The sequence below is a fragment of the Vidua macroura genome, chromosome Z (genome assembly GCF_024509145.1).
Source record: "Vidua macroura isolate BioBank_ID:100142 chromosome Z, ASM2450914v1, whole genome shotgun sequence".
Lineage (NCBI taxonomy): Eukaryota > Metazoa > Chordata > Aves > Passeriformes > Viduidae > Vidua > Vidua macroura.
This window is the reverse complement of record NC_071611.1, coordinates 2,227,844-2,238,359: the sequence shown is the minus strand read 5'-3', so window position 1 is coordinate 2,238,359 and position 10,516 is coordinate 2,227,844. Positions and strand designations below refer to the sequence as shown.

Genomic DNA, 10,516 nt, shown 5'->3' with positions numbered 1-10,516 from the left:
AAGGGGCCTGCCAGGGCATTTACATCCTTGTAGAGGGGCTGCTCCTCGGGCGCCGGGTGATGTGCCGGGCTGCTGCCGCCGCTGCCCGCCCGCGGGGCCCCGGCAGGCGGCTGCGGTGGGGTTTGACCATCCCCCGGCTTCTCCTCGACGGGCGGACGGGGGAAGGGGCCGGCGGCGGGGCGCTCCCGGCCGCCCTTCTCCGGCAGACCGCGGGCGGGTGGAAAGCGGCCGCCGGCCGCCAAGGGGTCTCCGCCGCGGGGCTCTTCCTCGCCCTCCTCCTCCTCATCCTCTTCCTCCTCCTCGGGGGGCTTGTGCCCCTCGACGTCCACCTCGGGCTCGTCTTCCTCCTCCTCGTCCTCCTCCTCCTCGCTGCTCTCTTCGCTGGCGAAGCTGCAGCTAGTGCCTCCGGGGGAGAGGAGGCGGTGCGCGGCGTGCGGAGGATGAGGGTGCCTCTCGCATCCCGCGTCCTCGGGGGGCGGCGGCGGCGGCGGCGGCAGCAGCAGCTGCAGCGGCGAGGCGGAGCGCGGGGGGCCGCCGCCGCCTCCTCCGTGCAGCTTGGCCAGGCTCTCCGAGTCCTCCTTGCCGCCCACCGGGCGGAAGGCGCTGGAGTGGTGGTACCCGCCGCTCGCCTTGCGCCCGCCCGCCGCCTCCAGCAGGTGCGGGTGGTGCGGGGGGACCCGCCCGCCCCCACCGGCGCTGCCCCCGTCGGAAGCGGCGGGCGAGGCGGGCTCGGCGCTGCCACCGGGGGGCGACTCGAACAGCGGGTCCCGGGCGGCGGCGGCGGCGGCGGCGGCGGGCGCCGATGGGGGGGCGGCGGCGGGCGGCGTCCCCAGCCCCGCCGGCCCCGTCCCCAGCCCCGCCGGCCCCGCCTCGCCGCCGGGCTCCGAGAGGTCCAGGAAAGCCTGGCGCAGCAGGCCCGCCCCGTCCCCTCCCAGCGAGCATCCCAGGGCGCCGGGGGGCTGCGGCGGCGGCTGCAGGTAGGTGGGTACCGGCAGCCCGCCCGGGGTGCGCGGCGGCCAAAACATGCAGAAGGGAGGGTAGAAGGCGGCGTCCTTCCTGCCCGGCCAGAAGAGCCCCGAGAGCCCGCCGCCCGCCGCCGCCGCCGCCGCCGCCCCGCCGGCTTTGTGCGCGGCCGCCCCGCCGAGGGCATCGCCGCCGCCGCCCTCCTCCTTCTTGTGGCAGAGCCCGAAGGCGGCGGCGGGGAAGCCGTAAGGGTGCGGGAAGAGCCCGCCGCAGCCGGGGAACTTCTGGAGCATGCCGCCGAAGGAGCCCTTGCTGGGCACAGGGATGACGGGGTAGCTCCGCGGGCTTTTGCCGCCGTGCGCCGCCGCCACCGCCTCCTGCAGCTCCTCGTCCTCCTCGAAGCGCGGCCGCTTCTGGTGCAGGTCGGGCGGGGCGGCCAGGAGGTGCGGGCTCAGCAGCCCGCCGCCCACCACCGCCGCCGCCTTCACCGAGCCCAGCGGGTGGCAGGCGGCGGGGGCGGCGGCGGCGGGGGCCGGCGGGGCGGGCGGCAGGGCGCGCTTGCGGCTGCCGCCGTTGAACATGGCCTTGACATCCTCCCAGGCGAAGACCAGCTCATCCTGGGGGCTCTTGTCGGTCAGCTTCAGGTGGCGGCGCCAGGAGTTGAAGTTGGCGGCGTCGGGCTGGGTGTACTTGGCGTCGGGGGTGCGGTGGGAGTGGAAGATGAACTTGTTGGGCGAGAAGTACATGCTGCAGTAGCTGCACTTGATGCACTTGGCCCGGGAGCTGTTGTAGCGGGCCGGGATGAAGCTCCCGCGGCATCCCCAGGCGCACTCGTGCGATACGTCGAAAGCGAAGTTATCCGGCAATTTGGGGGGCCGGTTCTCCCCCAAGAAGGACTTGCAGAGCCGCTCTGCCTCCCTCTTGGTGATCATGCCGCAGCGGCGGGAGGAGATGGGCATGGCCCCGGCCCGCCGCAGGATCTCCAGCTGCACCGGCGTGCACTGCACGCAGGTGATGCCCAGGGCCACCCGCCGGTTGTGGATCTCGTTGTAGCTGAAGTTTTTGAGGAGGGTGTTGGAGATCTGCGCCAGGCACAGCCGCTCCTGCCCGTCGATGACCAGGGAGACGATCGGGATGCCGTAGAGGATCACCTGCCCCACCTGGTTGGGCTTCATGGCGGCGTGGCCGGCCCTCGGCTGGTTCATGGGGTCCGGCGGGTACGCGCTGGACGGCGACGGCAGCAAGATATCGGTGGGGCCGGGCAGCGGGCTGGTCGCCATCGTCTCAGCGCCGGGGGGGCTGCTCTGCTCTAGCTGCAGGAGGGGAGGGGGACAGAGACACAGCGCCGTCAGCCGAGGGCTCACCGGGATGGGGGGGGGGTCCCCGCCGCACGCACCCCGTCCTCCCCCCGCTCCTTGCTCTGCCGGCGTGGGGAGGCGCTACCCGTGGGGAGGATTGCTCCGCGACCCCGACTCCCCCAAACCTCCTCTGTCCTCGCCGGGAGCCGTCCTCCCCCGCGCATCCCAGGTCTCCGACGTGCACCTCCCACTACAGGTGTGGAGATGGCGGTACACGAGCGAACCGTCCCCGTTTGGAAGAACCCCCGACCCACGGGCGCTTCGACCCCCACGCACGCAGCAGAGACCCGTGTCCGTCTCCTCGTCCTGGAAACCCGCCGCCACCCGGGAGGGCTGCACGCAGAGCCTCCGAGGGGACAAGGCGACGGAGGAAGGGTCCCTTCTCCTCACGCCCCGGGATGGGGGAAAGCACGGAAGAGGAACGAAAAAAAAAACAAAAACCAAAGTTTCGGTGCTCCCCGCGGCTGCCCGGGCATCCTCCCCGCCCGGCGCCCGTTACCTCCGCGGCCGCGCTCCGGCCGTGCCGCCGCCGGACCTTCCTCCTCCTCCTCCTCCTCCAGCAGCCGCCGGGAGGGAGGGAGGGAAGCGCATCCCCGCTCCCGCCGCCGCGGAGCCGCGCGGCCGGACAGAGCCCCCCGCCCCGCGGTGCGGCGGCCCCCGCGGGCGCTCTGACGTCAGCGGCCCGGGGGGGCGGACGGGGCCGGACCCACCGCACGCCCCCCCCGGACGGTGGGAGGCGAGCGGGGCTGGGGGCGGCTCCCCCCATCCCTCTCGTCCTCCCTCTCTCCCTCCCCGCACCGGGAGGGGATGCGGGCGCCCCGTCGGGGCCCGGCCTCCCGCCGCCGCCCCCCTCGCCCCGAGCGCGGTTTTCCCGGCGAGAGGCCGGAACGGTGGACGGTGGAATGCGCTTTGGATTTTGGTTTTTTTTTTTTTTTTTTGCCTTTTTTCGCCTTCCTCTGTCTTCCCTCCGCCCCTTCACGGTCTGAGACAAATCGCTTCCAAGAAACTGAATATTTCTCCTTTTGTACCCCGCGTCTTTTCGGAAACGGTGTTTTTTAAGGGATCGGGAGAAGTTACAGGGTAGGGGAGGAGAAAGAGAGAAAAAGTTGATTTCTCGCCACAACCGTGTCCTCGCGAGCACGAACAGCTTCTGTGTCCTCACTGCCATTCCCAAATACACCGAAGTCATTCACCAGAACCACTTTTACAAGCACCCGGACCCAGATTCTCGCTCCCACAAAAACCAATAGGGCGCAAACATGTTCTGCTTGGGTTTTTTTTAACTTTTCCCCCTTTCCCCTAATTGGTTTATGCCCCTATTTAAGGAAAAAAAAAAAAAAAAGCCACCAGCACAACGGTTGTGGTGGTTTCTGCTTTTTCCTTTTTTTTTTTTTTTCTTGTGAATACAGTGAACTGAAAATGTAGATTTTTTTTTAAACATGAATCACCTCCAAAAGGTTGTGGGTCCTAACTGCCTCTCTGCGTAGTGCTGCGAGAGGATGGGGAGACCCCGCCGCGACTCCCCCACCCCAAGGCTGAAGGCCAATATCGCTCAACGCCGCTGCTTTCCAGGGAGGAAAACTGCAGAAAAACTGCTAAACCCCGGGAAAATTAAAAACTCATTCCTAGCCAAAACGGGGAGACAACTGAACCGTCAAGTGTTTCCTAATACCCTTCTGATTTATTTTTCTTTTACAAAAATATTTGTATCTCTCTTTTTCTCTCCGTGCACATGACCAGCACTTAGTATTCCTGCACATTTACCTATGAAAACTTGGCGATTTTTTTGTTTGTTTGTCTGTTTTTTTTCTCGGACATCACAGGTCCAGACAGAAATCTCTACATCGACCTTTCCCAGGACATCCACACTAAAGCTCGCACCTTCTCTCCCCTATCCGGGTATTGCTCGGGTCCTTGCTAACAATAATAACAATAATAACAATAACAGTAATAATAATAATAATAATAATAATAATAATAATAATAATAATAATAATAATAATAATAATAATAATATAATCACACCTCTCCTTATTACTTCTGTCACTTCTTATTAAACCTTGCTCTTCCCCGTGTCGCAACTGTCACAGGGAGACTTCCCCTTTTCCCCTCCCTCCTACTTTTTCCCGATCCTCTTCTGCACGGAGCCTGCTGCTTTCGTGTGAGCAATGGCCATAAGCCTCACATTGGTGACATTTTAATCAATGCTTCCTAGCCAGACTGACATGAATTTTACACTTCAAAACTCTCCTCCGTCAGCTAATTGATTCAAATTGTTTTATTGGTTAAACCCGTGTCACACATTGTATGATCTATTACCACGCCTCGGAGAAAATCTCCCCTCCTGTCTCCGCTCCCAGGTCGGCACCAGGAGGGACGGGGGGTTTTAGGGGGAAGCCGCTTGATCCTGCGGATGCTCAGTGCCTGCATCCCCGCAGCGGCCGCCGGGCAGACCGCTCCCCTCTCCCGCGGTCACTCGGCGGCTTTCCCCCGGCCATTCCCGGGAGAACCGGCGATGGGCAACTTCGCCCCAGGCTCTGAGCCCGGCGTTGGAAGAGGACGAGGAGCGGTTGCAGGAGGCGAAAGGGATGGGAGGGTTTTGCAGAACACCTCCAGCGAAGGGAGAGGCGGAAAACTCAGGCTCGGGACAGGGTCGTCGCTAGCCAGCAACTACGTTCTATTTTGTGGTAACTAAACGAAAAGTAAAACTAAACTACTTTTTTCTTTTTTTTCTTTTCTTCTTTTTTTTTTTTTTTTTCCTTTTTGTCACCTGCTTGTTGCTGTTGACCCTCCTGGATTCCGTTGTAAAAACTGAGTGGCTTCCTCCATTCCCTTTAAAGGGAAAACTCAAACCTGCGGGTCGGGATGTCTTAGTTCCCGGAGGGGGGAGGTGCAAGGGCCACCGAATTTGGGGCAGAGACTGACCCACACCAGCACGGTGGAGAAGCGGGGCAAGAATACACCGTTCTCTACTTTTTTTTTTTTTTTTTTTTTTTTTTTTTTTCACTTAAGCCTGTTGGGAAATCTCATGGGGTAGCAGGACCTCAGTGCGGGCACGGCGGGGGTGGCTTGGCAGAGAAAGGCTGGCCCACGCAGTGGCCGGGATGATCCCGCGGGTGTCCCCAGGCGGGCGAGGCCCGGCGGAGCTGCTCGGCCGCCGCCAACCCCAGCGGGGTCTCTGCGGGTCGGACGGAGCCCACCCTGACCACGACGAGGGGTGGAAGGGAATTCCTGCTGGAGGTGGGGTGTCCACAGTCCCCCTAACGGGTAGGTACAGATCTGGGGGGCTCCTGTCCGGATGTCGACTCCAGTTTCTCCCGTTCATTTCGCTGTTTGCTGTTGTCTTGGAGTCACCTCTCGACAGAGGAGTGGAAAAGGTGGAGAAACTTCTCACGGAAGCCTGGAAGGGCTAAGCAGGAGTCCTGACTCCTTTTCCCTCTTCCCTTCTCTATCGCGATTCTGCCTCGGAGCGGCCGAGCGGGAGGCGACAGCAGCCCGTTCTCCCGCCGCGGATCGCGTCGTGAGGAAAACGAGCAGCGGGGAAAAGCGGCCAAGTTTAAACCACCCTAGCCCACCCTCATGGCCTTTATTTACTTCCAGAGCGCTTAAATATTGTAGCAGAGAGGCCAAGGGAAGCGAGATAACCTTGGTGCGTTTAAAAAGACCACAAAGAAAACCACCCCCAACGCGAATCCATTCCCTCCTCCCACCTCTCCACATCCCATTGAAACTTCCAGCCGTGTAAGTAGCAGACACGCAAAGGTATTGTTATAAAACCTCTTATTCTAACAAAATTTAGACAGTAAAGTTTGGTTTTGTTTTTTTTTTTTTTTGGTTTGTTTTTTTTTTTTTAATACTTTTGTGTAGATTTTGCTTGCACTGCTTGGTCTAGAGCGAAGCTCTTTTCTAAGTAGTATTTTTTTTAATCGCACTTTATTATATTAAGCAGAAAGGGCATTTGGAATAGAGGTGGTCCCATCTGGAAAACCCCGGAGCTCATTTAGATCACATCACTTCGGGCTTTTGTCTCTGCTCTTGAATAACCCAGCTAGACATAACAAAAGGGTAGAGATCTCTACGTGGAGTTTTTCAGTGGCAAAAGGACGCCTCGGAAAGATGCTTCTATATTCGTAATAACGAGGGGGGAAACGACTCAACGGGATGTTCTCTCGGCTCTCGAAAGACACCAGGAGAGTGTCAGGGATGGGGTATTTTTTAGACAGCTTTTTACCCCACCGGTAGCTGAAAAACAGCACGCCGGCTGAAGGGAAGGAACCGAGAACGGCACCTTTTGTCTGATGGAGGTCCCTTAAATTCTCAGTTTAATGTGCTCGGAGCGATCCAAACCCGAGATGGTCCTCGCCGAAGGTACGTGCAGACCTTAGCCAGGAGGCGCGATACCCCCGCCGGGGGAAGGCTGCCCGCCAGCCCCCCAGCATCACTCACCCGATAGAAACAGCACCCCACAAAAAAAAAAAAAAAAAAAAAAAGCTGTTTATCATTTTATTTTATCCTACGGGAAGGGACTGGCAGCCCGGGAGGAGATGGGCGCTCCCTAACCCTCCATTCAGCTCCTAAGAACACGAGGGTGATTATTTCTGTTCTGCCTGAGGATGGGGTGGCAGGGAAGAAAAGAGCTGCAAGTTTTAGGTGTGCGTGAATTAGCACCCCAGGGAGTGGTGGACTGGGGGAGGGCGGGGGGGGGGGGGGGAAAGAAAGATCCCAAACGAAAAAAAAGCCACCTCAGCTATTGATTTTTTTTCCCCCAAACGCATAAATTAAAGAGCTCTGAACATCTTTGCATCAGAATCAGAAACGTGCCTGCTCCGAAGTATTTAAACGAGCAACAAATTTCCACGGTGGAGAAGCAGGGCCCCAATCGGGCTGTGATGGGGAGCAGCGATCCCAAACTTCCGAGAGAAACGTGACGAAGAGTCATCACGTCAGTAAATAATTCAATTTTGCGTCTTTCAGAACCCAGTAACCTTGGGTGTCTTAGAAAGCAGATTGTACAAACAGGCAATTAAGATGAGCACAGAGACTTTCAGAGGAGATATAATGAACCAGCTTTAATTACTATCTTGAAATTAAAAATGTAATATACAGATTTAAATTTATTTTCACCTAAATTGTGTATAAAATTATATGGCGTTCCCCACCCCCCACCCTTTTCCCAGGCTAAGAAACGAATTGCCACCAAGCTTGCCACTAAAAAGTCTGAAGTACTTTCCAAACCCTGCTCCCCAACACGCAGTAATAATGATACATTTATCATTACTGATGACCGCCCACTGGTTTATTATTGCTTTGTTGCAACTATTACAATCAAGAGATTTCTTTATTTACTGTTAACATTCACTTAAAGCTGAATGTTAATGACTCTTCTGAATTCACCGAAGACTTTTCCGTTATATTTCAGGAGTAGTTACGGTTTGGGTTTCAGAAACGGCAGAAAAGAGGAGAGATGCTGGGGTGGTGGTTTGCTCCTGGTTTTTGCTATTTTTTTTCCTCCTTCTTAAAAGGCTGTTTAAGAGGATTTATCTAAGTCGGATTTTCAACAAAGAGTTGCAAAAGCCTTGGCGTAATGTACGTACTTGACTGTAGCTAATTATGAGTGTATTTTATTACAGGAGATTCATTCATTATTGATAAATGTTTGCAGTAACTTCCTGCTATGTAGAGTTGTATTTTACGAGGAATAAACAACCTATGGGGATTGGGAGTGTTTGGCTTTTACGCTTCTGCACTCTTTGACAGTTCCCATTACCCACTTCGGGGTCTGGCTTGTCACCTTCCCTCTTTCTACACCCAAAAGCAACTTCTTCCCTCTTCTCTTACCGCCGCATTCCTCTCGTTCCCTTACCCCTTGCCATGATTTCAGGATTATCATTAAAAAAAATAGTGATTTGTATAGTACAGGATTTCACTATAGGCACTCTTCCCTAAAGCCAGGTCCATGTGGATGTCTCCAAAGGGTTGTACAGACCGGGATGAGCTCCTGTTTCGGGCCAGCCGATGCGCAGGAGCTGTGCAACAAGCAGGCAACACACAGGGAGGGCTTGGAGGGCGGGGAAAAGGGCTTCCCCGAGGGCTCCCCGCTTCGGCTCCAACACTCGGAGCCCCAAAGGTTTGGAGTTGCAGCCAGTAAAAAAATACGAATTAAAAATAATTTAAAATACCTATATATATATATATATATATATTTTTTTTTTTTTTTTTCCGCGCGGCTTTTAAAACATCGGAGCCGCTGCTTAAGCGGAGGAGACGCCTCTCACAGGCTGGCGGTCGCCTCTTATCCCACCTCTCCCTCAAAGTCAGCCCCTTCCCAGGCAACGAGGGTCGCTCCAGGGGGGAAAAAGCTGAACTGTCTGGGGCAGAGGCGCAGCGCTGCGCACACCCCCGCCACCCCCCCCCACCCCATCCCGGTGCCGGCAGGACGCGCAGCGCTGCGCGGGCGCCGAGAGCTCCGTGCGCTCCCCTCCCCAGGGAGGACCGGGAGGTCCCCGCTTTGGACTTGGGGACCAGCCAGCCCCGATCGTCCTTTCCGATCTCCACGCCTGGCGCAAAGTTCACGATTTGTATGGAAAATTAAAAACCATGTATTCGTGAAGGCGTAAGGGACACGGGAACGCGGGGCCGCGCATCCGGAAGGCTCCAAACCATCGCCCCTTCCCCTCCGCGGCAGCCCAAACTTGCGGGGGGCTCCTCTCGCCCAGCGGCGCTCTCCCAGCCAGATCCCACCCGGCAGCGAACAGCCGCCTTCCACTCCCCTCCCCGCCACGGCCAGCACGACCCTGCGACCTATCGCGACAGCGAGCGACACCGCTACTTGCTCCGGGAAAGGATGGTTGCACCCAAATCAAAAGGTTCCCACTCGCCCCATCCCGCCCCAGCCCCACGCTTACCTGGACACCCGGGCTCCATGGGCTCTCCGGGGGTGTGGCCGGCGCGGGGCCGCTCTCGCTCCGCGGCAGCTCCGCGGCGCGTAAGTTTGGCTCCCGCGTCTGCCGCGGCGGCTGTGCCGCGGGTGGGTCGGGTCTCGGACGCCTTCTAGCAGCCAGGCAGCGCCTTGCAAGCGGTGCGGGGAAGCCGCCCCCTTCCCCGGCCCCCTCCCCTCGCTGAGGGGAGAACGGCGGCCGCCCCCGCCCCGCCGCTACCCCGGGGCAGGTCCGCCCCGACGGCTGCGGAGGATGGGAGGAGGGCACCCCCCACATCCTCCCCGCCTAGAGGGGGGGGCAAGAGGGACCCTGTTGCAGGGGCGGACTCTGCTTCCCCAAGCTCCCCCCACCCCAAACTTCCCCTCTTCCCGCAAAATTTCCTTTGCCTCTTCCCCGCTTTCCCGGCAAAACAGGAACGCGGGCGAGCCCCCCCCCGCCGCCGCCCCAAATTGTGAGTGCTTTGAGGGACAGCGGGAAGGGTGTCCCCACAAGCACAAGCCCCTGAGGGAAATTAAGGGGCGTGTGGGGGGGGGGGGGAGCACTGCCACCTCCTCCAAGCCCTCGCACTCCCGCAGAGGCCCCGTCCCCAGCAAAACGCTTCCCGCAGATCACTCGACGTGCGGAACAAGGCGGCTGCTTAAAAACACAAAGCCGGAGCCCTAATGAGTTCAATTACAATGTGGTAAACACATTGCCTCTACGCTTTAATTAAGCCGGCTGTCCAATTTTAACTCATTAGTAATTCATTAAGAGAACAGCCTTTAGCTGGCTGCGAGGAGTTCCGAAGCTTGTGCGGTTACGCGCCGTGTACATCCCAACGCGTTTGAGGATGGGAGAGTGGCGTGTGTCCGTCCTCCCCCAGAAGAGGGGACTCCTGGACCCCAAAGGGAGATCGCCTGTTGTCCCGGCTGCTGTGGGACACCCTCGTAGGGAAGGGGGCCCGAAGGTGCCGGGTTGAGGAGGAGGAAAGGGGTACTGAGGTTACCCGGGACCCCCCATTCTTCTTCCCTCGGGAGAAACCGGATTTAAGGGCAGGCGGAGGGACACACTTGGGACTTCGGAGCCCCAAGTCTTAACAAAATCAAAACATACCAAAACAAAAAACAAAACAAACAAACAAACAAAACCCCAAAAAACCGCCCCACAAGCACGGAGAAAATGTTAGAAACGTATCTGGGCCAAGAAACAGGTCAAATTTTGCCCGAAAAGCAAATTTGGTTTGATGAGCGAGCCCAGGGGTCTGCAGAGCCGGGTCTT

The 10,516-nt window shown here is 58.3% G+C and overlaps 1 protein-coding gene across 1 annotated transcript in view; it reads right to left on the bottom strand.

The window, feature by feature from the left end:
• The window catches only part of SKOR2 (SKI family transcriptional corepressor 2), a 27,060-nt gene extending 24,219 nt beyond the window's left edge, over window positions 1–2,841 (bottom strand). Inside the window, exons 1-2 of the mRNA XM_054003541.1 lie at window positions 2,821–2,841; window positions 24–2,276 (exon numbers count right to left, since the gene is read on the bottom strand). Of these exons, the coding sequence (XP_053859516.1) occupies window positions 24–2,243 (2,220 nt within the window). The 5' untranslated portion in view covers window positions 2,244–2,276; window positions 2,821–2,841. The remainder of the gene's footprint in view (window positions 1–23; window positions 2,277–2,820) is intronic.
• Between the last annotated feature and the right edge of the window lie 7,675 nt (window positions 2,842–10,516).